The sequence below is a fragment of the Chiloscyllium plagiosum genome, chromosome 22, assembly GCF_004010195.1.
Source record: "Chiloscyllium plagiosum isolate BGI_BamShark_2017 chromosome 22, ASM401019v2, whole genome shotgun sequence".
Lineage (NCBI taxonomy): Eukaryota > Metazoa > Chordata > Chondrichthyes > Orectolobiformes > Hemiscylliidae > Chiloscyllium > Chiloscyllium plagiosum.
The window spans coordinates 15,179,083-15,206,954 of NC_057731.1; the positions used below are offsets into that span (position 1 = coordinate 15,179,083).

The 27,872-nt window shown below is 40.4% G+C and overlaps 2 protein-coding genes across 2 annotated transcripts in view; one reads left to right on the top strand and one right to left on the bottom strand.

The window, feature by feature from the left end:
* noc3l (NOC3-like DNA replication regulator) overlaps positions 1 to 8,763 on the top strand; it is a 60,802-nt gene extending 52,039 nt beyond the window's left edge. The window contains exons 16-21 of the mRNA XM_043712463.1: positions 133 to 204; positions 2,801 to 2,982; positions 6,761 to 6,889; positions 7,376 to 7,473; positions 7,737 to 7,821; positions 8,271 to 8,763. Coding sequence (XP_043568398.1) covers positions 133 to 204; positions 2,801 to 2,982; positions 6,761 to 6,889; positions 7,376 to 7,473; positions 7,737 to 7,821; positions 8,271 to 8,399 — 695 coding nt within the window. The 3' untranslated portion in view covers positions 8,400 to 8,763. The remainder of the gene's footprint in view (positions 1 to 132; positions 205 to 2,800; positions 2,983 to 6,760; positions 6,890 to 7,375; positions 7,474 to 7,736; positions 7,822 to 8,270) is intronic.
* A 2,017-nt stretch (positions 8,764 to 10,780) lies between these two features.
* Positions 10,781 to 27,872, bottom strand: part of plce1 (phospholipase C, epsilon 1) — a 381,748-nt gene continuing 364,656 nt past the window's right edge. Inside the window, exons 32-33 of the mRNA XM_043712462.1 lie at positions 23,337 to 23,544; positions 10,781 to 13,799 (exon numbers count right to left, since the gene is read on the bottom strand). Coding sequence (XP_043568397.1) covers positions 23,368 to 23,544 — 177 coding nt within the window. The 3' untranslated portion in view covers positions 10,781 to 13,799; positions 23,337 to 23,367. The remainder of the gene's footprint in view (positions 13,800 to 23,336; positions 23,545 to 27,872) is intronic.

Consider the following 27,872-nt stretch of genomic DNA (forward strand, 5'->3'; position numbering starts at 1 on the left):
GCAATTGGTTTTGTATTTCACAATAATTTATATCTTGATAGGGTTATGTTTTTCTAAAACTATTCATGTTGAAGCTTAATTGTGGTCCAAGTCTATAAATTAAATCCTTCAACTTTTTGTTCTGTTCTTCAGGTGATGTGCTGAACATTGACCCAATGAAATTCTACACGCAACTTTATAAGATGTTGTTTGTGCTACATGCTGGTAATGTTAATTTTCTGGTTTTTAAAAAATTAAACAGCAAGTCTGTGACAAGTCAAGTGTCACATATAACGTCTAAGCAGCTTGAATATTCATTCGATGCTTAATAAGGAAATTGCATTGACAGGAACAGTCTTACTGATTCCTGCAGATTGCGCTGTTGCCAAATGAAAGACTTGTATGTGAATCTTTGAAGCCCGTCAGTGTGTTCTAGCTGTTAGTATTAATCCTGTTACCTGGCAAAATTGAGAATGTATGGAGTTCAGAACAATATTGTGATTTTAAGTTGGTAATTGTTTGGAAAGGAAGAAACAGGACAAAAATAAAAATTTGTTTTTTGATTAGTGGGACATTGAGTGGTGTTCTCCAGGCATTTATAGAGGGCTGTTGCTTTTCGCTGTATATATTAATGACTAGGGTGAAGGAAGAAAATAATTCTATATCCAAATTTGTAAATGATGCTGAAGTTAGCAGTAAATTGCAAACGGATATACAGGCAAACTGAGAAGTAAAACTATGATAGATGCAGTTCAGTGTACAGAAATGTGAAGTGAGTCACTTTGAATCCAAGATAAAGAAACAGCAATATTAATGGTGCAAACTTAGAATCTGCAGATGGGTGGAAATATGTCGGTATCTGTATACGTAACTCCCTAAAAGTGTATGTACAAAAAGCCATCTAAAGTATCAAAAGCAATGCCCCAGCCATAGCCAGATCCCCTTTGGAATGCCACATCATTTTTTGACACTGAACCATAGGGAAGATGCTGTTTCAGGGAAGGGATCTTGTGGCACACTGCTCGGGTCATTATCTCAGGACTAGAAAGTCTTGGCTCAATCCCACTTGTTCTGGACTTGTCAGAAGTCCAAAAGGTTGATTGAAATAGCTACTGCGCAGAGTCACCTGGATGATAAAAGCAATTAAAGAATTATATGGACATATAATAAACATGGTTTGTATACTCTTGAGTTTAGATAGTTGAAGGATAATTGAGATATTTAAAATGATTAAGGGAGTTAGCAGGATCAATACAGAATTTCTTGTTTTCGGAAAATCTAGGTATGATTTGATCATTTAACAGAGAAATTGTAAGCATTTTAACGTTAACAGGAATGTCAGTGGAAGTCTCTCCCAAGGACTATAGATACTGGCCAAATGAAATTTTGAAAGACCGAAATTGATACTTTTACTTACCAAACGTTTATCTGAAGATATGGCTAAAAGTAGAGAAATGAAGTTGTTTCCATGTTAACCGTGATCTAATTGAGTGGTGAAACAGGCTTCTGAAGTGCCTAATCCTATTTCTGTGCATTTGTGGACAATGAAAGTTGAGTGAATATTTTTATTGGACTTGTTATTTGAGAATTTTGTTCCTTTCTTTACAGTTGGTTGAAGGTTCATTTAATGGTTTGACACCAGTTGGAGTTCACTAATTCATGGAGCTGTTTCTTTGATTCCAATTTTCAGTCTAACCTTTCCAAACTAAAATACCAATTTATCAATTTAAGCTGTATGCTATGAGCTATTTATAATATACACAACCTTTTGAGAATGTCTGTGTTCATGATGGGTCCTTCAACCAGAACAGCAGAGAAGAGACTTTAAAACAATCTAGCAAGAACATAGAACGGTATAACACAGGAACAAATTCTTTGGCCCTGCCATGTCTGTGCTAACCATGATGCTTTCTAAACTATTCCTATCTGCCTGCTCATGGTCCATATTCCTCTATTCCCTGCCTTTTCATGTGTCTGTCTAAATGCTTCTTAAACATTGATTTGACTCCCCACCTGAAGCTCATTCCAGGTGCCTACTACCCTCTGTGTAAAAAAAAACTCCCACCTCACCTTAAACCTTTGTATCATAGAATTTGATATTTTCACACTGGGAGAAAGACTCTCGACTGTCCAGCCTATCCAAGCCCCTCATAAATGTATATACTTTGATCAGATTGCCCTCAGCCTCCAGTGCTCTAGTGAAACAGTCTAAGTTTGTCCAACCTATCTTTATAGCTAATACATTTGAATCCAGGCAACATCCTGGTAAACTTCTTTTGCACCCTTTCCAAAGCCTCCACATCCTTCCTAATGTGGTGGCAAGAACCATGCGCAGTACTCCAAATGTGGCCTGAGCAAAGTCATATGGTGTCAACAGGGCTTGCCAACCTTTGTATTTAGTGCCTGAACTGCTGAAGACAAGCATACTGTATGCCTTCTTTACCACTTTTAGGGAGCTATGGACTTGCACCCCAAGATCCCTCTGCATATCAAGGCATCTAAAGGTCTGACCATTTATAGTACACAATATTCTTGCATTTGACCTCTCGAAATGCATCCCCTCACACTTGGGGAATATGTCCAGATTAAACTCCAACTTCCCAGCTGCTCTATATCCTGCTGCATACTTTGATATCTTTCTCATTATCCAGAATAAAAAGGTGACTTTGTAATTCCCAGCTCTTCTTGCATGACTAGTTATTAACATCTCTGCAGACAAGTGTGCATAAAAATCTTGGCAACAGCAATTCAAGTAGTTGGTTTTACTCCACCACGTGATTATCTTGAAAGCTGTTTGAACACTATTAACTGTGTTTTTCAGGGGATACAAATGAAGATGTTTTGATTTTGCTGCAATGTATCGATGTGATGCTGACAAAACGAAGAAAACAAGTTTCTTTGCAACGTGCTAATGCTTATTTGAAACGTCTGACTACTCTTGCACTTAATGTTCTACCCAATTCCACCATCGGTATCCTGGCAACAAATAGAGTATTAATGAATGTAAGTGCTCTCACACTAGGAGATATTGACTATTTGTAGTTATAACTAAGCTGCAGTATGCCCTTCTATCCACCTTTTGGCCAATGTTTGCTTAACTCATCCAGACTTTGTCGCTACCAGATGACTATGCCATTGTGTCTAACTTACCTGAGAGGAAGTAAGCTTCAGCCCATTGGTTTCACATGTCCTGTCACAAATTGAATCTTGCTTGTCACTGTCCCTGATTTTCACTGCCATCTGGTCCCCTAAATCTTTTTATTTAAAATTCCTGTCCCAGTGTTTAATTAATTTTTTGGCCTAACTCCCTTCCTATCTCCATAACCTCCATAGAGTCTCGTGTCGCTTCATCCACTACACTAATCCTTTGGGACTTTATGCACCACCTCCTCCATCTTACAGCCACTACAGCAACCTAGTATTCAACGGTTTGTCTCCACCTTTTAGAAATCTTTACTTAATACCTTCCGCTCTTCGTATGCCCTCTTCCTAACATCTACTTTTTCGATGATGGTTTTTGTCACCACTCATATTTCCCTCTTCATCTCAGCATTTGATTTACTCTTTTTGTGTCAATGAAGTGCCTTGGGTATTTTTTCTGTAAAAGTTGAAAGCAATGTATAAATAAATGTAATTGGTACAGTATTAGGATGTCAATTCTTGAACACAGCAGTATGCAATCCTCGACTCATTAATTTAGCACCATTAACGAATACATGATTTTAATAATGCAAGACAGACAGGAAAATAAATTAAGTAAAAGATTTTGTTGTTATTCTTGTTATAAAGTTAGCCTTGCCATAAGGTTATGATGAGTCCTTGATGAGTTACATGCAACCATTGTCTGTAATGGATTAATGAAATGCCACGGTTTATCTTTAAAACCTGCACTTTGCTATTATTAAGGTCCTCTCAAAATAAATATCCAATTATTCAAAGTAGTAGTAGTAGTTAAAAGAATTAAATTGTGTCACAGTGAAAATCGTGATTGTTGTTGAGGAGTCGGATTACATATAATCATTGTAGAGAGTGTAGTGCTGGAAAAGCACTGTAGGTCAGGCAGAATCCGAGCAGGAGGAGAATCAATGTTTCGGGCAAGGAATGAAGATGGACAGGTCATGGGGGCAGTGCCGAGTTGGAAGGCTGGAACTGGGATAAGGTAGGGGGAGGAGAATAAGGAAACTGGTGACATCCACATTGATGCCATGGAGTTGGAGGATCCCAAGGCGGAAGATGAGTCATTCTTCCTCCAGGTGTCGGGTGGTTAGGGTGTGGCAATGGAGGAGGTCCAGGACCTGCATGTCCTTGGCGGAGTGGGAGGGGGAGATAAAGTATTTGACCACGGGGCAGTGGAGGTGCAGGAGTCCCAGAGATGTTCTCTGAAGCACTCTGAAAGTAGGCATCCCGTCTCCCCAGTGTAGAGGAGACTGAATCGGGAGCAAATGGATACAGTAAATGACATGGGTGGAACTGCAGATAAAACTGATGGATGTGGAAGGCTCCCTTGGGCCTTGGACGGAGGTGTGGGTGCAGGGTTTGCAATTCCTATGGTGGCAGGGGAAGGTGTCGGGAGGGGAGCGTGGGTGACGATCAATCCTCAGCAAAGGCCTCACCTTCATTATCCTACGCTCCCAGATCAAGTAATTGAACACGCATTGTGACATCGAACACTTCTTCCTCTGCCTCCGGCCTTATTTTTTCCACCAAGACTCCCACTCATCATCCAAGGACCCCTTCTCTCGCCTCCAACACACCCCATCCACCTGGACATCCCATGCTGGTCTGTTACCTGCCCTCGATCTCTCCATTTCCAACTTCCGCCGTGACACTGACCACCTCCACCACCACCATCCTTACCCACTCCAACCCCTCACTGTCACAGTGCACATCCCTCTGCTCCAGCCCCAACCTCACCATCACTAGTGGATAAGGGGTGTGCAGTGGTAGTTTGATGCACTGACCTCTATACCACTGAAGCCAGGCGCCAACTTGATGCTACCTCCTCCTAATGCCCCCTTGATCATGACCTCATCTCCCCATCATCTTCCAGACCATACACAATCTCATCACTTCAGGAGACTTCCCAACCACAGCTTCCAATTTCATAGTCCGGGATCCCCGCACCACTCAGTTCTACTTCCTACCGAAGATTCACAAACCTGACTGCCCCAGCTGACCTATTGTCTCAGCTTGCTCCTGTCCCACCAAACTCATCTCCATATACCTTGATACTGTCCTATCCACCTGGTCCAGGGACTTCCCACATATGTTCAGGACACCATCAACGCCCTCCACGTCCTCCGAGACTTTCATTTCTTCAGCCCCCAATGGCTTATCTTCACCATGGACATCCGGCCCAAAACACCTCTGTCCACCATGACGAAGGCCTCCAAGCCCTCCTTTTCCTCCTCTACAAGCATCCCCACTAGTACCCCTTCTCTGATATTCTCATTCATTTGGCTGAAGTGGTCCTCGCCCTCAATAATTTCTCCTTTGAATCCTTCCACTTCCTCCAGACGAAAGGGATAGCCATGAGCACCTGCATGGGCCCAGGCTATGCCTATCTCTTTGTTGGTTACATAGAACAATCTCTCTTCCGCAGTTACAGGGATACCATTCCCCACCTTTTTCTCCGCTACATTGATGACAATATCAGTGCCACCTTGTGCTCCCACGAGGAGGTTGAACAGTTCAACTTCAGCAATACGTTCTACCCCGACCTTAAGTTCACCTGGACCATCTCGGACACCTCCCTTTCCTTCCTGAATCCCACCACCAGAGATTTATTTCCCTCCCCTCCCCTATCCGCTTTCCATAAAGACCATTCTCTCCGTGACTTTCTTCACGAGTTCACACCTCCCGCCAACTCACCTTCCCCTCCTGGCATCTTCCCCTGCCACTGAGAGAACTGCAAAACCTGCACCCACACCTTCCCTCTCGATTTATTTCCCTCCCCTCCCCTATCCGCTTTCCATAAAGACCATTCTCTCCGTGACTTTCTTCACAAGTTCACACCTCCCGGCATCTTCCCCTGCCACCGAGAGAACTGCAAAACCTGCACCCACACCTTCCCTCTCACCTCCGTCCAAGGCCCCAGTGGAGTCTTCCACATCCATCAGAGTTTTACGTGCAGTTCCACCCATGTCATTTACTGTATCCAATGCTCCCAAAGCGGTCACCTCTACGTTGGGGAGAGAGGACATTTACTTGCAGAGCACTTCAGCGAGCATCTCCGGGACACCCGCGGCAACAAATCCCACCGCCCCGTGGCCAAACACTTCATCGTCCCACCCTAATCACCCAATACCTGGAGGAGGAATGCCTCATCTTCCGTCTTGGGACCCTCCAACCACACTGCAGTTTCCCTGCCCCCCCCCCCGATCCAATCTTCCAACTTAGGACAAGTCATGAGAGCAGTGCCATCTGTCCATCTTCCTTCCCACCTATCCACTCCACCCTCCTCTCCGACCTATAACCATTACCCCCCATCTCCACTTCTTTGGCTCACAAGCCTCATTCCTGATGAAGGGCTCTTGCCCAAAACGTCGATTCTCCTGCTCCTCGGACACTGCCTGACCTGCTGTACTTTTCCAGCACCACACTCTCTACTCTTACCTCCAGCATCTGCAGTCCTCACTCTCTCCAATTATCATTGTCATCAGTTTTATATTTGACATTTATGTAACTGTAACTACTTCTAGCAGGGTGGCTTCTTCCTTAAAAGAAAGTTAAAGTTGAATTGAATCATATACCATGTGTATTTTTGAAACTTTTCCTCCAGTCATTTCCAAAGACAGATATTTTGCTCGACAATGAATCCCATGGCAGTGGACTTTATCTACCAGAGCTTAATGAACCTGAATACTGTAATGCACAGAATACTGCATTGTGGGAGTTACATTACCTCCAGGTAAACTTGTTTTTCGTTGTATAACATTGTCCATTTAATCCTGTTGGTACTACACAAGTAAATAGTAAAATGTTTCCAATGAAACTTGATATAAACACAAGTAGAAATCTATAGAAGTCTTATAGACAAATTTGATAAAGTCCTTTTCAATTTTGTTTATCAAGGAGACTATTTCCTTTGGAATTCATTAATTCCAAATTTCTAGTACAGTATTCTTAGTACTGTTATTCAAATGTAAATGTTAAACCATTCATATTGTTCAATTCCACTATAGTTTTCTTTAAATCAACTATGTTATTGATGAACACCTGAGCTCTTCTCATGCAAAATAATATAATTGTGCTGATGCCTATTGTATTTAGGGTGAGTATTTCAATAAACGTGCTGGCAAATTGTTTGTAGACAATCTTAGTCCCAGTGCGTTCCAAGTCACTAGAATCCAGGATAACCACACAACTTCCAGTTTTTTATTTTTTTAAATTGCAGAGACATTTTCATCCTGTGGTGCGGAGTTTTGCAGCACATCTTAGTGCTGGTGCTCCATCAGAGGGCTCTGGAGCGCTGAGAATGGAACTAAGCAGAAAGTAAGGAATTTTACTGTTCTGTATCAAAATAATTGCACTGCTACAAGTTGTGGTTTGTAATGAACAGGCAGTTTCTCAAATGCTTTTTGCTGCTACACAAATTATTGAAGATACAAAGTCACATCCACTGGCTGCAAAATGCCCTTATGATTAGATAGGCAGTAAATAAGTTACATGTTTATTTGTGCTTTACTCCTATTATTAGGGAATACTATATTCTTAAATTTGATCAGAGACTAAATTAACTTATCTACTTCACCCAGGCATGCAACAGAGCTTTTTGAGGAGTTCAGCATGAAAGAGATGACCTTCAATCCACCAATCACATCTTCTGGATTAAAAAGAAAGGTAGAACAAACTACAAATGCTCACTTCTCCTTCATCTACTTTGTAGCTACGTGTTCATGTAACAGTATTTAACTAGATTAACCACACCTATTAAAATGAGACATTTTGCATTGTCTCTCCTGCCTGTGAAACTTTTCCCTCGTGGCCAAATCTATATTAGGCTTTGGCAAATGTGCTCTCTACCTTGAGACCATTTCTGTTAAATCTACCTATTATTGCTGCTCTATTTTTTTCTAATCTCAGAGCTGATATAACGTGCCTTTGATACATGTGCGACTTAAATGCGAGACTCCCGGTCAAAGTTAGTTAGGGACACTACCACCATGCCACAAGAGGGTCCCAAAGCAAAGTCATTTTACTATTAACATGGAGTATTTATTAAAGTTTGAGAGTATGTTCTTATAAAAATTGGCTATCACTTACACTTGTGATTGATGTTATAATTTCAGAAGTCGACAACACAGAGTGCATTCCTTGATTCAGAGCTTCAAAAGCACATTAATCAGCTCCTTGAGAAATCCTTCACCACAGCTGATCTCAAATTTGCTGAAAGTTTCCAAGCAGAATCACAAGCATGATTGAAGAGTGTTGGGTGTTCTCAAACAAAAAGTTATTACAAGTTGCAATATTTAAACAAATATTGGATTACCTGTGTTAATTCATGGTATCCACTGTGATTGTGTGTAAATACAAATGATTCACCCAAAACCTTGCTATTTCCTATAATTGTGAGCAAGAATAATGGTTCTAACATTGTCTTGTAGCAGTCACAGCACAATCCTGTATAAAAATCAGGTATTATTTTTCTTGGGCTAATTTAACAACTATGGCTTTTTAAAAATACAGATTTTCTAAAAAACATGTTGTCCACTTTAATGGGGGAAACCTTGCAGTCTGTAAACTGTGGATTTGTTACTTTTGAATAATAAATAATTGACAAAACCTTTTATGAAGTACTTTGACATCCTTGTTCATCCCCATACTGTGATCCCTTTATATTCAAGGAAAAGAGAAATTTTAGATTTTAGTCATTGGCTTGGCCGCCACTGGTACCCTTTGAGTGAACTATTTTCTGCCTCATCCCAGTCTTAAGTGATCAATTAATGTAGTGAGACTGTCCCCTGGTTCTAGACTCTCCAACATTTTATAATTTCAATCAGTCAGATTCCTCCTGTGTATGCCTCTCATCATTTTGAATCTTCCCCTCCAGCTTCCTCTGAGCCAATGAAAACAAGCCCAGCTTATCCACTCTCTCACTAGGATGTTGCCTGAGATGGAAGACTAATCTCCTTTGCACCCTCTATCAGAAGGACATAATTAATTGCACTGGAGTGTGGCAACCAGAACTATATACAGTATTCCATCTGTGGCCTAACCAAAGTTGCAAAAAGATTTCCCAGTTCCTAAATTCAATGTCCTAGCTAATGAAGGCAAACATCCCATTTGCCACCTTCACCACCCTGTTTACCTGTGCTTATAGCTATAGGCATCTGTGGATTTCTACACAAAGGTCCCTTTGTTCCTCCCTAGGGATCTACCATTATTTGTGTATATCCCTCCCTTATTACACCTCCAAAAATGCATCAACTCGCACAAGGATTACATTCCATCTGCCGCTGATGAATAACAGATTGTAGCCTGAGACCATCCTGAACAATACCACCATTCTTCGTGGCATCTGCAGACTTACTAATTATTCCTTCGATTTTTGCATGCAAGTTGTTAATGCAACTAACAAACAGCAGGGGTTCCTGCACTAATTCCTGTGATACACTGCTGGTCGCAGGTTTCCAATCACAAAAACAACTCTCCACCATTTCTCTTTGTCTCCTATTTGAGAGCCAGTTTGCCAACTTGCCTTAGATTGCATGGGATTTTACCTCTTAGACCAGCCTCCCACGTGGACCTTGTCAAAAGTCTTACTGAAGTCCATGTAAACCACATTACATATATTGATGAGGGTAGTGCAGTTAGTCACCTTTTCAAAAAATTGTCAAATTAGTCAGATAGGATCTTCTTCCAAAAAATCTGTGTTGGCTATCCCTACTCAATCCCTGCTTTCCCAAGTGTTATTGGCACCTATATATTTTCATTAATGTGGGATAAGGTTATGTTTTGCAAGCCTACTCCTTGCACCCTACACCTTTTGTAGAGCTTCGGATTTCATACAACCACCCCCTGCAATTTCTGAGACTTCCAGCCAGCCTCTCCATGTTTGTAGCCTTAGGAATCATTGACCATCGTCTGGATGTGGGAACTTCTGAAGGGTAAGTTGGAAAACTCTTCCCTGTGTTCTATCATATCCTCACATCCCAACCTGTCTGTATCCAACATACCCATTCAGTCTAGTACATACTATATGTAGAACCAGTACACCATGCAATATAACAATGGCAAGTAGTGACTACGAACCAACACTTGAAATGATAGTTTTGTCTATAATGTAGCCTCAGTTTTACCAGCATGGCTCACAATGAGAAAATTGGACTCATCCTGTCTTGAATCATTTTGTTTTACAAAAATCATCTTTTGAACTTTTTTTCTTGTGTGCAAACATTATTGCACCATTCTTCAGTGCTAAGGATACCATAAAATGTTATTAAATAGCCAGTCATATCTAGCATCATCATTCTTTGGCTCACCATTAACTGATCCATGAGCAGTGCAAGAGTCCTTTTTCCTTTTGGTTTGCCTCTGATATATCTCCTCTATTAGGTTTGGACACAATAAGTAGTACAATTAGTAATTTGGTATATTTTCAATCATTCAGGAGCCAACATTGCACAGTAGCAGCTCACATTTATGTCAGAAAACGTAACACATTTTGTGGTTGAAATGCTGGTGGCAATATTATTGGCAATCTTATGAGAAAAGATAAAAAAACTAGAAATATTTGTGAAAAATCATTTTTGATATCGTGTTGATACATTTCCGATTTCAATTGATCAAATAAAACAAATTTTCTTACAGACTTGATATTTATTCTGATCAACTCAACATTAATAGTCTAATTCTCCAAGTCAGTTACAGATATAAATACACCAAACATTTAATTCATAACACATATTCATGTACAATCTGAAAACAATTTGTATAAAAAAAAGGACATTTGGCACAATTTTGCAACCTTTTAAAAACATAACATTGCACTGTTAAAATTCTCAGTACCAACACCTTCAGAAATCACGACATCTCCTTTACCTGTCAATAGAACTAAATACAGTAAAATTAATAGATGAAGTGTGGTTTTCACACACGCACAAATGCTGACAACAGTAATTTACTTTAGTATTTACCCAATAGTTAAATCTGATAAATAAATGCAAGGGAAATGCATTATACAGTTCAACTGTCATATTTACAAAATTTAAGACCATAAATACCAGCCTTTAAGTAAATGCCCAGTGAATGTACTGTGACATCACCCAGAATGAGCCTGTAATCATTTTATGACATAAACCTTGCCTGTGCAGTCTCCACTAGATGTATGTTCACAAGTACAAGTGGCAAGAGTGAACCATTGAAACTTGTTTCAACTGGCCCTCACTGACCTTCTAAAAAGGTTTGTTTAAAACAACAATAGACTTGAGGGAAAAAAAAGCAAAAAACTTGTGTAAAAGAACACTGATGTCAGGGCAAACTAACAGAGGCACAAAACCTCTATTTGTACTGAGCAGAGATTAGTTAGGAATATCAAAAACAAATGCTCTAGCCAGAGAACGTGTTGGTCAATGAACAAAGTGTATTTCCACTGTTCAATATCAATACAGAACATGCATTCAACAACACTGTTCATTATTCAAGAAGTATTAATCTATTAATAAAAAAATTATATGATTGTGATAGCTGTTACACACTGTAATTTCAGCACAAAAAAAGGAAATAAATAACTACTGACATTTGTGAGGATATGCAATATTAAAATTAAAGGAGCTACAGCAACCCATGCTTTTGTTTGTCAAATGTCACCTGGTGCCCTCACTTTGCACAACAATTTAATAATAAAGGACATGAACTTCCAGGAAACCAATGTTCCTGTCTGGTAGCAGTTAAGAGAATGTTCTGGATTGGCAAGTTATATCACCTCTGCTACAAAAATGGTGCAAATAACTTTCATGTGGTGACTATGACATCATTTGACAACTATGTGGGTATGTTTAAAAGTTTCAACTAAAACTCATCTAAACAATATTTAGTTTGTAGATGAGAATGACCCACCTAATTTTTATCTGAATCTTCTAGCAGAGTTCCTGAGGTAACATCAATCAGAAATATTAATTTTACATTTAGTAAAGCAGGAATATCAGCTCTTCCCTTGTTTTCATTTTTTTTGTAAGCAAGAAAATGCAGGGAGTAAACTATACACTTAAGCTTTTTTTATAATCTGTAATACGTGGATGAAAATGCGGAAAATGTTAAGTGCCTTAAAGAAGTAAGTTCTAACTAAACAATTTTGTAACAGCCGATGGCTGTTCCTAGAAATTACTCAAAACTTAATTCACTTAATACAAGCCATTTAGTGTGTGTTATACGTTACTGTCATATTTTTGAATGATAAAGTTTCACTTTTGTTGTTCAAGTTGCAGAGTTGATAAGTTATAGCTCAGTCAGACACATGAGAAAATAAACTCTGCAGTGCAAGTTTCATGAGCCTTAAAGCCTTTCTATCAGTGTTTGTTGCTGGTATTACTGCAGTTTGGGTAGGCCACATATTTTGTATAATACCGTAGTGAGTCCTATGGTCAATGGTTTGATGTGTCACTGCTATAGCTCTATTTGAACTGTCGTTAAATGTCAGTGTTTCAAAATCATAACATATTGAATAAAGCATTTAAACATTACAGCAACTTAGCCACTATATTATGTAACTTAGGCACTCAGAAGCTGCCAAAAACACTTACATATTTTGCACAATTCAATGGTATGTTTTTTAAAAATAATTTTGGATTACCAACACAATGTATCAAAAAAATTAAAATGTTCATCAGCAATTAAGGAAAAATGCTCAAATACTTAATGGAAATTACTTTCCTGTTTGACTTAATTTTCCACAAGGAATTCAAATACGCATATATACACACACAGTTATAAGATGTTCGTGAAAGTGGGCAATTGTAAATAAAAAAAATTAAAAGTTGTGTTTTGGAGTATCAAAATAAGCTTACCACTTGGAACTAAACATGAGAATATAGTAACTTTAACTGCAAAGTGTTAAATCTCTGCTTAAATAAATAATTCTGTCTAATAATTATAATATTTCAGTACAAATGTAGGACAGTATTTTATATATCTCAAAATTTACATGATTTTCTACTACAGTAAAATTACATCATTTTCTTAACACTTTTTTCATAGGTTTAATGCATGGATTCAGCACATTCTATCAGAAATTATTCTCTTGCAAATTTAAATATCTTGTAAACATCAAAAAGAAGTAACTTTGTGTGACAATTCAGCTTAATATGACTACTGAAGTTGGCATCTAGCAAGATTCTGTATCGTAAAGTAAATAGGCACATTTAAACATACAAATCCTTCAAATAATTAAGGAAATAAGTGATTGGGAAAGTGCACAATGTTTTGCAATTTATAACTTGTAAAGTTCTTAGGTTTATACCTGCATATCTCTATACCCAGTACTTTTGAAGACAATTTCTTTTCCGTTTGAACAGTGGTGGTTGCTTGCAGATGTGTCTTCTTCCTTGTTAAAACTATGTATATATCGAAACAAGCTTGATTGGAACTTGTTGTTGACTCAATATCTTCTCTCACCTGTACTAAATGATGCATTTCATTCCAATGACTAGACTTCGTTGTTTGTGCAATTTCCAGTTTTTCAGAAGAGTGAAAATACCAGGAGACAAAGAAAGGGGTGATGTTACATCCTTTCTGGTTTTCTCCAGTATTAGCTAAAAGTTCCTCTGCTTCATTTCGACACAGTACTAGTGAAGAACTAAGGAGGTCAATTTTACAACAACCTGTAGGAAAGAGATTCTTTTTTAAGTTTTGGCTGTAAAAATTAATTGAAAAGAACAAAAAATTTTTAATTGGATTAACTGTCATATGTTAAAATATCATGATATATCAGTAATTTTTATCTTTGATTTGTGCTTCTTGTTACATTTGTTAAATTTAAGAAACCTAGATTTTATGTAGGGCACTTGTCTCTTACTTCTGATGTCTCTTGTGGTAAAGGTCCTAATTTACATTCTGGATCATTGATAGGAAGAAAGATTGGTTACTAATTCAGAACTCCTGAGTTGGGTAAGTAGATGTTTCCCATTTCCGAGGGTATAAAGAGCTAGAGCTGACATTTCTTGTTTAGGTTTCTCAAAAAATTTATGGTAGCCATTTTTTTTTGCTGCTACTCAGAAGAAATTCAAAAGCAACAGCCCCAGAAGGAGAGAAGGAATAAACAATTCCATTGGCATTCTACAGAAGGAAGGAAGAACAATACACTGAAAGTATGCTAGTCAGTGCCCTGTCCCACTGTAATTTATACTTTTCTATTTGCCAGGAATATGCTAGTCAATAAATACAGTGATAGTGAATTGCTACAAATCGGAAATAAATAGGCCACAGATATTTTAACTATGCCCTTAACAAAGGAAATGGTAGTAATTGCAGATTTAGAAGGTGCTGTTTTGAATTCTACCATCTACAAAATGCACTGTAGAAATTCACCAAGATTCCATAGATAACAGCTTCAAAACCCACAGTTACTACAAGGACAATGGCATAGGAAGACCACCAGCTACAAGTTTCTCTCCAAGCCACACACCACCTTGGCTTAGAAATATAGCACCGTTCCTTCACTGTCATTGAGGCAAAATCCTTAAACTTCCTCCCCAACAGGCCTTACCTACACCAAATGATGTCCAAGAAAGCAGCTCACTACACCCTCTCAGGATCAACTAGGGATGGGCAGTAAATGCTGTCCCAGCCAAGTGATGCCCATATCCCGTGAATGTTATTTTTAAATAAGTAGAATACATCATCCTTCTCAGCATCTCTCTACTGCTATCTCTAAACTGCTTGAGACTACTCCCACCTGGTACTGTTCTTCTTTATCTAATCGTAGTAGAAAGGTCAATTGGAATCACCTCTTCTGCTTGCACATTATGATATCTGGTGTCCCACAGTCATTGGCCCCTTCCCTATTTCTCATCCATATGCTACCCTGTAATGATATAATCTAAACACATAGTATAGTTTAGATAAACGCTGATGCACTCCCAGCCCTACATCACTATCACAAAAACCCATCTCCCTTCACTACCAAACACATCTCTCTCAGCAACAAGCTGAGAATAAACCAGTCTGTTCACAACCTGGCCACAAACCTCTGCTGGAAACTCATCGTGGGGGTTAAGTATTGAAAGGATCACACAGGATATATCACAGAAACAGCCCAAGCTGCTGTCTGTGTCAGTATAAACTTACCAGTGATTTCACTGTGAACTTGCTATGCCAGTGGAGAATGTTACCTGACTGCGAATAGCAGCATTTTGGATATTCAGCAGAAGTTCCAATCTGTGCTGTCAGCACGAAAAGTTGTTTGGCAAGAGCATGAAGTCAAAAAAATGCCTCCTCTCTGCTTCCAAGCATATTAGCCTGGCACACCTTGCACAATTGAAACCAGGTACCAGCTGGCTACACAGCCCGAGGAAGCATTGAGTTGTATGATGAGGAGGGACACTACCATATTAAATGCTAATTACTGTTCCCCCACTCAAGAACCCTCCAATGCCACAGCCACCACCTCCCACCGCTATCTATTGCCAGGTGCCTCAATCACACAGTGAGGTTGCTTTGAAAGACGGAATTTCCCCAATTCCCCTCCACTGAGGGCACACAAACAAACTGAACGAGGGTTTGCATTTTGTTTGCTTTTCTAGTTCGGAGCATACTGACTACCCAACAAGGCAGCAGCATGAGTCCCTGCTGTGGGTATTGCCTACTTCAGGGGCTCAATTGGCATCCAGGCAGGAAGGCCATCCATGATTTGGTGGGACACTTTCAGCATCCCCAAACCACACTCTGTAACCTGATTAAATACACACCATCTCCAAGTTTGTCTCAGGATAAATTCTGCTCAAAATGTGTTTGGTTTTATCTATTAATTATCCCACTCACCATGTTTAAAGAAATACATATTAATATTGTTTATAAAATCTCATCTTGGGTATGTTTACAACAATTAAATAATCGCCTGTGTATATCTTTTAGAAAAATAACTATGCTAATAGTATATAAAGTGGCATTTCAGTGCCAAGTCACTGCACTTTTGTTCATAGCTGGAAGACCATTTGTAAAATAAAGATTATAATCATAGGATTATACAATCATAGAGGTCCTACAGTGCAGAAAGAGGCCATTCAGTTCATCAAGTCTGCACCAACCCTCCAGAGAACATCGCGCCCAAATCCAACCCCATCCTATTCCCATAGCCCTGCATTTCCCATGGCTAAACATACCTAGCCTGCACATCCCTGGACACTATGGGCAGTTTAGCATAGCAAATCCACCTAACCCGGACTGTGGGAGGAAACCGGTGCTCCCAGAGGAAACCCACACAGACACGAGGAGATGATGTGCAAACTCCACACAGTCGCCCGAGGGTGAAATTGAATCCGGGTCCCCGGCACTGCAAGGCATTTCATCTGACACAAAATAATAACGGATTCACTAAAGTGCAAATTACATTCATGTCTGGATTGAGTGGGAAGTGTATTGTCTGCATGCACCATTGCAGATTAAACCAGCAGAGTCTGCATCTGCATTATGACAAAACATTTATCTAGTGAGTTAAACTTCACATCAGTTACCTTCATCAGCATGAGAAACAGTAGGCCACAGGAAAAAAGATACAAGATAAAGTGAGATCAAAGTGGTGAGTTTTGGAAGTTTCTTGATGAAGGAACTGGAGTTGGAGAGAGAGGTGGGTGCAGAGAATGGGATCCAGGACTACTGAAAACATAAGGGATCGAAATACCGCATCAAAAGCTCAGTGATGTCAACGTTACAAGATGTCGTGTTCAATCTGAGATGATGTTGGCCGATCAGGATCTGAAGTATTTGATGTGGATTAAGAATGGTTAACCGGAGTAAACTGCAGCTCATTCAAAACTGAACGTCATTTTTAAGAGTCCGCCAGCACAGAGTCAGTTAAGGTGTTAAAAGAGATGGTGGAGAGGTTAGAGATGGGTTTTATCAATGTCAACTGCACAACATTTGAGGTGGCATCAGAGGGGGGAATTGGGTAGTTAAGGAAGAAGGAGGAGGACCTGGATGCATTTTAATAGAACTCCCAGTGTGGGATGATGTGTTCTAGCCATAAGTCATTTGGGATCGCTAAATCGTGGGCGGCACGGTGGCACAGTGGTTAGCACTGCTGCCTCACAGCGCTAGAGACCCGGGTTCAATTCCCGCCTCAGGCGACTGACTGTGTGGAGTTTGCACGTTCTCCCCGTGTCTGCGTGGGTTTCCTCCGGGTGCTCCGGTTTCCTCCCACAGTCCAAAGATGTGCAGGTCAGGTGAATTGGCCATGCTAAATTGCCCGTAGTGTTAGGTAAGGGGTAAATGTAGGGGTATGGGTGGGTTGCGCTTCGGCGGGGCGGTGTGGACTTGTTGGGCCGAAGGGCCTGTTTCCACACTGTAAGTAATCTAATCTAATCTAAAAAACTGTTCCTGAACTACTAGAGGAGTGCAAAACCTAATGGATGTGATAGAGAAGCAAGATATGGGAGAGATGGGTATTCATCAAAGACTTCAATATTCCCTTTTCTCTCTGCAGAATGCCTTATTGAGGGGGTTCACAGAATATACTGTGTGTGAATGAAATGGAGTACTGACCCAATGACTAGAACAAAGCTGAGCTACAAGTCTGTTTTTATTCAGTTAGAGTCCCAAGTGAAGAGAGTTTAATTAATTAAATACACTTTTGAGTTTCTGCACTGGGATCTGACTTATTTTTTTATAAATGATTCAACCTCAAACATATTGTCCAAACAAAGCAAATCCAGCAATATCTGTCCTGGAAAGATCGTGCTGTATTGGGCTACAAATATGGGCAATGAACCCATTCCAGGCAGCATTGTCTTCAAAAATGCATTAGTAACATGTCAAATAAGCAAAGTGCACTGTAAAATTTTTTATCAAAATGCCAAGGTTTATCAAACAATTTTTATTTCCATATTTGAGATTTGTCAGTGAACAAAATAGATTGTCAAAATATATTTTCATAAAGATTCTGTCACTTTTACACATTTTCTATTACCGGTAGGCAATAAATCTTCTTTGAATTATCCTGACTCGATCTGTTGAGCCCTAAGTGTATAGTTTCTTAAAGAAACCAATAACAATTGTCATCCAAAGAAGGACTTCACTCAGGGAAGAAATAATTTTTCATTTTATATTTCACCCTTAAACTGACAATACTGAGTAACAGTTGAGATTTTAATTAGATCAAGAATAGTATCGTAAAACTAAAGGATAATGAATTAATGGCCAACACAACAGATTTAATGAAAAAAAACTGCATGTGACATTTGGAGGGTTAATATGTTATGAGTTAATAACAGAGCAAATAGGAATCAAGTCAGTCAGTGAGTTAGTGAAAGGAAAGGTTCCCCTGGCTCCCATTTTCACACAACCCGATAGCCCATGTTCAGCTCTTCCTCACACGGCTGTACTGATGAAAGTTAACCTGTTCCTTCCATATCACTGGAACCATATTTAAAACCAGACTAAGAACCAGAAGATGCATCCTGCATAGATGTGTTTCTGTCCCTTTGTGCAAAATGATCTGACAGAGGCATGCAAGTCATATGTGATCCTGAGCTGAAGGTGAAGGACTGACATGGTGCCTGAGTTGGTCCGAGAGCAAACGTGATGATGTGGTGAGGCTGGCGGTTTGCTGATGCTGACTTGTGTGGACAAAGGAGAATGGTGGCCATGGAGCATGCAGACACGTTGTGGTGAGCATTTTAATTCATGGGTTAATTTTTCCTCAGCTATTTTTGGTTTATTGTCAAATGTAATTGCATAAAATCCATGTTGTTAATTTAAATGTGTGTTCCATGTTTGAAAATTTTAAATTTTCTATTAGGTTTTATACATGCTGTGAGTAATTTATGTTTCGAGTGTGTTACCCAATATCTGATAAAAAGAATAACACAGCCAGGGATATAGCAATAATACCTCTTTATAGTTTGAAGGTACAAGTGCATAGTTCACACTTTTCAAAAGTGGATCACTTGGTGAAGTGAGACCGAACCCATTTTACAAATCTACTTTATTTTCAGTACTTCAATGTACTGAGAAGTGATAATTAGATTCATTTGGTTCAATTGGTACAAGTTCTCTTTGAACTAGAAAACAAAGCAAACACACCATATTTTCCCTGTATGAGTTGACATCTTAATTAAAATGATTCATAACTATCCACCTAGATTCTATTTTTCTACACTTGGCCAAAGTTTCCTATGATATTTTCCATTTTAAAAAGTGGACTCATGCATTTCATGGATTATTTGTTTCCCTGTCTTTGTTTTTAATCACCCTGCATCTGTGGCCTTAATGGTTAGAGACTTTTTAATGCAATGGATAGAGGTATCAAGTTTATCAAGACAGCAAATGGATCACATACCATTTACGGTCTGTGGAGAAATAATATTGACATTTAGTGCAATTAGCATTTTGAGCATTTTTTTTTCCTTAGCCCTGTGATGAAATGGCAATTTCCCACCCTCTGAGCTAGAAATGTCAGGTTCAAATCCCACCTCAATACCTTGATGACCATGGAAAGTGTCTGTCATAACATGATCAAGCAACTTGATTACCAAATTGAAAATCCTTCCAAAATGTCTCTGGCAGGCAGTAAGGGTAGGAGAGTTTACTGGTTAGCCTAAACCATGTGATAGCTGCAGCACAATAGCCTCCCCATTTGCCTCAATTCTTTGCAATTCGCCCACTGGCACAACAGGTCCAAGGCAGATGCCGTCTCCCTGGCCCTGCACTCATCTCAGGAACATCTCAATAGCATAGATACCTACATCAGGCTACAACTTATTGACTACAGCTCCGTCTTCAAACAAATTCCAAACAAACGCATCTCGAAACTCTGAGACCGAGGTCTTGGCTCCCCGCTCTCTAACTGCATCCTCAGTTTCCTGACCTATAGTCCACAATCAGTAAGAATAGGCAACAACACCTCCTCCATGATAATCCTCAACACTGGTGCCCTGCACGGTTGTGTACTCAGTTCCTTACTTATAAACTCCTTATAAACTCATGGATGTGTGGCCAAATTCCACACCAACTCCATTTACAAGTTTGCTGCTGACATGACTGTTGTAAGTCAAATCGCAAACAACGATGAGACAGAGTACAGGAAACAGATTGTTGTCTTTATGCGATGTTGCTAAGTACTCAATCTCTCCGTCAATGTCAACAAAACAAAGGAGTGGTCATTGACTTCAGGAAGTGGAGTGGAGGGCACACCCTTGTCTGCATCAACGGTGCTAAGGTGGAGATGGTCGAGAGAGTCAGGTTCCTGGGAGTGATGAGCACCAACAATCTGTCCTGGTACATCCATGTCGACGCGATGGTCAAGAAAACAGAACTACACCTCTGCTTCCTCAGGAGGCTAAGGAAATTTGGCATGTCCACAAAGAGTACACCTGATGTATTCTGCGCAGTTTTGCTAAGCAAGGATACATATGCCATAGAATGAAGTCAATGTTGGTTCACCAGTCTGATTTCTTGCATGGCAGAATTGTCAAATGAGGAAAGATTGAAGAGACTAGGTCTCTATTGTCTGGAGTTTGGAAGCAGTCGTTCGATCATACAGATCTTGAGTACTGCTGAAAAAAGACACATTTTTCTAAGCTTTTCATTGCACATTCACCAGAATCATTAAATTATCTTGATGAGTGCAGGATGAACAGCTTCAACAAATGGGTCTTCAGCAATGCTGGAGTTCAGAAGAATGAGACCTCATATCATTCAAGCAGACAACATTCTTACACAGTTCAACAGGGTAGGTGCAGGGAGTATGGCTGAGGGAGTCTAGAACCAGGGGATAGTCTCAGAATAAGGGGCAGGCCACTTAAAACTGAGATGAAGAGGAATTTCTTTGTTCAGAAAGTGGTGAATCCTTGGAATTCTATACATTGGAGTGCTCTATCATTGAGTATATTAATGATAGAGATCGATAGATTTTGATGTATTAAAGGCATATTAAGGTATGGGATAGCAAGGGAAAATGGAGATGAGATGGTGAACAGTCATGATCTAGTTAAATAGCAGATGGGACTCAATGGGCCAGATGGTCTACTCCCACTCCTATTCATTTTGTTCCTAAAGTTGGTTAATGAACTCACGTCAAAGACACCATCCTAACCTGGATGACGAGGGCTAAGATGGCTAAATCATTTGAAGGAAATAAACCTTCAAATAAGGCAATGGCTAAGAAACTCTCCAAAATTGTATCTTTTCTCTATTCTATTTCAGCCACTTACGTGATAACTGTAACCTAGTGTAGGACAAATATTAAAACATGTTGTAAACTTTCAAAACTGTTATTTCATAACGAAAAAATCTGTCCTAAGGCCATGAGTAACCAAAGGAAGTTCTAATGATTGACTCAGAACAAATCAAAACCTCGTAACAAAAGCAAAATATTGCAGATGCTGGAAATTGGAATAGAAAATGCTAGAGGTACTCAGCAAGTCACGGAGCAGCACTGGGGAGGAACCATCGAATATTCAGAGTGATACTAAGAACCTGCTGGCCAGCAGGAGTCAGGGTCCTCACCCTGAGCTGCGTAGCACTTTAAATGTAAATTATCAAATTGGCCAAGAGGGAGGGTTGACAACCACTTAGAGGTGGTGCCTTCTTGATTAAAGCAGGTTGATCCTTAGGAGGTGATGAGCTGCAAAACACAGGATAGAGTCAAACAAGTTCAAGATATAATGCTGGACCCAGCACCAATTATCCCATCAAACTTCTGTTTTAAACAAACAAACTTTCACCTGTCCTGAAATGAGCCCAACAGCCAGATGTCTATCTGACTCTTCAGATACACTAAAATAAAGATAGGAAATGACATTCCCACCTCTACACAAGCTTCTCAACCAGGTGAAATGAGCAAATGTTGATAAGTAATAAAAGGGGGAATATTAGTGGGGCGAAAGATGGGAAATCTGAATTGAGATAAGAGCTGATGTGCTGAGCTAAATGGAGTTAGAATGGAACAGGAAATGAAGGACATTTACAGAGGAGGTGTGAATGGCAGACTTATGAATAGTTGCTGTCCAAGGCTGGATTACAGAGTTCTAAAGAACTATCATCTTGGACTGAAAATGTTCACTCTGTTTCTGTCTCTCCAATAAAAAAAACAGGCAAGCCTTTTTTTGTTAATCCATTGGATAAAATGAATTTTCTATCCACCACTGGAACCAAGACATCAAAAGATTATTACTTACATTGGGTGTATTTAGCTGGGCCACAACAATTTCTGACACTGGCTCTAGATCAGCACTAAGTTTAAGCAATGAACATAACTTATACTGTGATTAATGAATTTACATTATAAATCCAATACCTGAAGTGGTTTTGTGGTACAGCTGCAGCTACTGTTGTTGGAGAGCAGCTTTGATTAAAACAGACAATCATCTCCTCCGCTGTCACTTCACATGTGGACAATTTATGCCAATATTTTTGATTGTTTCCCTAGAGCCTCTAGTTTCTCAATGGTGAGGAGCCAAAACTAAGCTGCTGCCAATGGCAGACTGTTGAGCTATCAGAGGCAGAGCTGTACATGTACAGCTAACCCTCTCTCCCACTGTCTCCCCAGGAACCATTTATTTTGGAAGGTTGGGGGATGGTTACTAATGTCTGGATGGCTGTCAGCAATATTGGTGGATTAACTCATCAGTCACATTCCAACAAACAGAGAATACATTCCAGGGGCAGGGTCATGGGAGGCAAAAGCTCTCTGATTCATCTATGTTCCATTAAGCCTTTCTTTTCTCAGAGTTTATTAAACTCAGTAATTCTTATATTTCGTGTTGTTGTTCACAATAGTTTAACACCACTTTACATTGCCAATGTTGGGAATGCAACATAGAACATTGCAAAAGTTCATCTCAGAACATAGCCTCACTGCACAGAAACACAGCTTTGGCCCAAAGTTGTTCAGACCTGGTCCTGTCTGGTGCCACATTGAAGACTCGTTTTTAAAATTCTGCAGTTTTCTGTTTGCGCCAACGAGCAGCAGCAGAGGTAATTAAGAGCTCTTGCACAGCAAGAGTCTGTCGCACTCAATTTTAAAAGCATATGTTAACCTCTGCCAATACCACACACTGGGGGAGTGGGGAAAACATTTATCCGATATAAACCTGTCTCCTTCGGATTTGTTCGCTGACCAGTTACTCATGATTTTTTGGCAGCATTGTACTCCATGAAGTGACCCGGTCAAAATCAGTAAGAAATGAAATGCTGAGCCATACCTGGGCAGTCACATTCTGCAATGTGATCTCTTTATTCGGTGATCTCAGCAAATGACACATTACATGTAGCTTTCTCCTCTTTACTCTGGGTGTTTTCTGGAGGGCTTGCCTGAAGTGGGATTGAAAAGCTCCGACTCTGTTTGCTCGATTTTGTGAACCTCTTCAGTTCATTAGCAAAAGAAAGGCCTTTCTTCTTCTCCTGCGCAGCCTGCCAACACATTCCAGAATTTATCGATCATAGAAAGCAACTGAGAGCAGTACAAGGAAGAAATTAGTCATGTAAATATACAATGTGACATCTGGAGAGGGTCAGCTGCTGTGTTATTTAAATTAAAGTGGAGCAGAATTCTCTTTTTTGGCATAAAAACAAAGAACAATAGTTACTCAGGCTGATGGTAACGTTTCTGAATCATCTTCTAAGTTATAAAATGGGATTTAACATATTGGCAGTTTATTGAGAAAACATTACACATAATGCTGAACGTATGTAAGTCCTTTCGATTTTTGTTATATATGCAGCAGACTATAATCTTCCTGTATATTCTGGAATACGAAACCTCTAGCAAGACTGTTCTGGTTTTCTTTTCTATACTTTCATTCCTTTGCCATTATTAATATCCGGCCAGTTTGCTAGCTGCCCAGATCCTTAATCAAGTGAACACTGCCACGTTTAAAACTCAGCAGCAAATCAAACACATTTTCTAATTTGTTCTTGGGATTTGGGTGATGCTGGCAAGACTAATTTGATCGCACATTCACTGTCAGGCCTTCGTCTTGCAAGAACTGTAAAAAAGACACTACGTTGGACAAAATATCAGGAAACTCACCGCCAGGATACATGAACACCAACTGGCCACCAAACGACATGACCCACTATCACTAGTTTCTGTACCTACAGACAAAAACTGGGACAACACACACATCCTAGGACAGGTGAAACAAAGCTACGCATGAGAATTCTCGTTAGAGGCATGGCATTCTAACCAGAACTCCATCAATAAACATATTGATTTAGATCCTCTCTACCTTCTCTTGAAATAGAAAAAAAACAGAAATGACATCACCAACCTTAAGAAACTAAGACCTATAAATAGAGAGGGGAAACATACCATCAGTGCTTCACCGGAGGCTCACTGATGATGTTCCTAGCATGGTGACAAAATGTCTGAAAACAAATCTTCCTGCTCAGTGAACTAACTTACATACTTATCAACCCAAGCTACAAATCTTCTCAAAAATCGCTTTTCAAAGATTCACAACTTCCAGTGAGAATATGATTCACCTCATTTCTATCTGAAATGGGTGACCTCCTGAGTTTTCATTAATGTCCCCCAGTTATAGACTCTCCCATAAACATTCTCCTCACATCAACCTACTTAAGATCTTTTAGGAGCTTACAGTATATTGTTTCAATCAAATTGCCTCTGACTCTTCTAAGCTCCAGTACATACAAGCCCAACTTGTCATACCTTCCCTCATAAAACAACCCACTAGTCTGGTAAATCTCCTCTGAACTGTTTGCAATTATATCTTTCCTTAAATAAGTGAAACTAATACTGTACACAGTATTCCAGTTGTGGTCTCACTAGTTTCCTGTATAAATGAAGCATAACTCAATTTTTAAAAATTCACTTGAGGGACATGGGCAATAATAAAGGAACAGTGTTCTGCTTCCAAATCAGGATGGAGAGTGGCTTGGAGGGGAACTTGCAGGTGATGGTCTTCCCATGTATCTGCTGCCTTTGTTTTCCAGATGGAAGTGGTCGTGGGTTTGGAAGGAGCTGCCTGAGGATCTTTGGTGAATTTCAATGGTAACTCCCAGGATGTTGATAGTGGAGGACTCAGTGATGGTTACACATTGAATGTCAAGGGGCGGTGGTTAGATTGTCTCTTATTGGTGATTGTTATAGTCTGGCATTTATATGATATGAATGTTGCTTGCCACTTTTCAGCCCAAGCCTGGATATTGTCCAGATATTGTTGCATTTGAACATGGACTGCTTCAGTATCTAAGGAGTAGTGAATGGTGCTGAAAATTGTGCAATCATTGGCGAACATCCCCACTTCTAACCTTATGACAGAGGGAAGGTCACTGATGAAGCAGCCTGAAGATGGTTGAGCCTGGGACACTACCCTGAGGAAGTCCTGCAGTGGTGTCCTAAAGTTGAGATGACTGACCTCCAACAATCACAACCATCTTCCTTACGTATCAGGTATGTCTCCAACCAGGAGAGAGTTTGCCCATGATATTCATTGATTCCAGTTTTGCCAGGGCTCCTTGATGCCACACTCGGTCAAATAATGACTTGATGTCAAGTGCTGTCACTCTCACCTCACTTCTGGAATTCAGTTCTTTTGTCCATGTTTGAACCAAGGCTGTAATGAGGTCAAGAACTGAGTGGTCCTGGTGGACCCCAAACTGAGCGTCACTGAGCAGGTTATTGCTGAGCAGGTACTGCTTGATAGCATTATTAATGACAGCTTCCAAAACTTTACTGATGATCGAGACTAGACTGATGAGGGAGGTTGGCTGGGTTGGATTTGTCCTGCTTTTTATGTACAGGACATACCTATGTAATTTCCACATGTTGAGTAGATGCCAGTGTTGTAACTGTACTGGAAGAGCTTGGCTAGTGGAGTGTCAAATTCTGGAGCACATAAGCCTTCAGCGCTATTGTCTGAATGTTGTCAGGGCTTGTAGCCTTTGCAGTATCTAGTGCCTCCATCATTTTTTGATATCACTTGATATCATGCTGGCAGCCACTGGAGGAGGCAGAGATAGAAAAATCCACTCGGCACTTCAAACTGAAGATTACTGCAAATGCTTCTGCCTTATCCTTTCCACTGACATTTTAGGCTCTTCCAGCATTGAGATGGGGATATTCATGGAGCCTCCTCCTCCTCCTCCTCCAGTGAGTTGTTTAATTGTCCATCTCCATTCACAACTGCATGTGGCAGGACTGCAGAACTTAGATCTGATCCATGGGATCACTAAGCTCTGTCTATCACCTGGTGTTAATGCTGTTTGGCATGCAAGTAATCTTGTTTGGTACCAGATTAACATCTCATCTTTAGGTACACCTGGTCCTGCTCCTGGCATGCCTCCTGCACTCTCCATTGAACCATTGATCTCCTGGCTTGATGGTAATGATTGAGTGGGGGATATGCCAAGCAATGAGGTTACAGATTGTGCTGGAGTACAATTCTGTTGTTGTTGAAGGCCCAAGAACTTCATGAATGCCCAGTCTTCAGTTGTTAGATCTTTTCAAAGGCTGTCCCATTTGGCACGGTGATAGTGCCGCACAACACAATGAAGATTATTCTCAACATGAAGGCGTGACATTGTCTCCACAAGGATTGTGCAGTGGTCACTCGAACCTATACTGTCATGGACAGATGCATCTGCAGCTGGCAGATCGGTAAGGATGAAGTTGAGTATGTTTTTCCCTCATCACGTGCCGCAGACCCAGCCTAGCAGCTGTGTCCTTTAGGACCTGACCAGCTCAATTAGTAAGTGCTGCTGCCGAGCCACTTTTGGTGGTCGACTCTGAAATCCCCCCCAATCAGAACACATTTTCTGCCCTTGTCATCCTCAGTTGTTCTTCCTCCTCCAAGTGCTGTTCAACGTGGAGGAGTACTCATTCATTAGCTGAGGGAGGATGCTACATGGTAACCAGCAGGAAGTTTCCCTGCCCTTATTTAACCAGAAGGCATGAAACTTCATGGAGTCCGGAGTCAGTGCTGGGGACTCCCAACTCCCTCCCGACTGTAAACCAGTGTGCCCCCACCTCTGCTGGGTCTGCCCTGCTAGTGGGACAGGAGATATCCAGGGATGGTGATGGTGAAAAGTATGAATCCTTGAGTATAACTGAATCAGGTTTGACTAGTCTGTGAGACAGCACTAGCCCCCAGATGTTAGTAAGGAGGACTTTGCAGGGTGGGTAAGGCTGTTTCTGCCATTGTCTTTTCTGGTGTCTAGGCCAGTGCCAGGCGTCCCTGGCTGGACCAGCATTTTAGATTAGATTAGATTAGATTACTTACAGTGTGGAAACAGGCCCTTTGGCCCAACAAGTCCACACCGACCCGCCGAAGCATATACCACCCAGACCCAAACTCCTACGTTTACCACTTCACCTAACACTACGGGCCAATTTAGCATGGCCAATTCACCTAACCTGGACATTTTTGGATTGTGGGAGGAAACCGGAGCACCCGGAGGAAACCCACGCAGACACGGGGAGAATGTGCAAACTCCACATAGAGAGTCGCCTGAGGCGGGAATTGAACCCGGGTCTCTGGCGCTATGAGGCAGCAGTGCTAACCATTGCCTATTGCTATTTCCCCAGAGGGCAGTTAAACGTCAGCCACATTGCTGTGGGTCTGGAGTCACGTATAGGCCAGACCAGGTAAGGATGGCAGATTTCCTTCCCTGAATGACATTAGTGAGGTGGATAAGTTTTCCCAACAATCAACAATAGCCATCAATAGATTGCAGATTTTTAAAAAATTGAATTCAAATTCCACCATCTGCTGTGG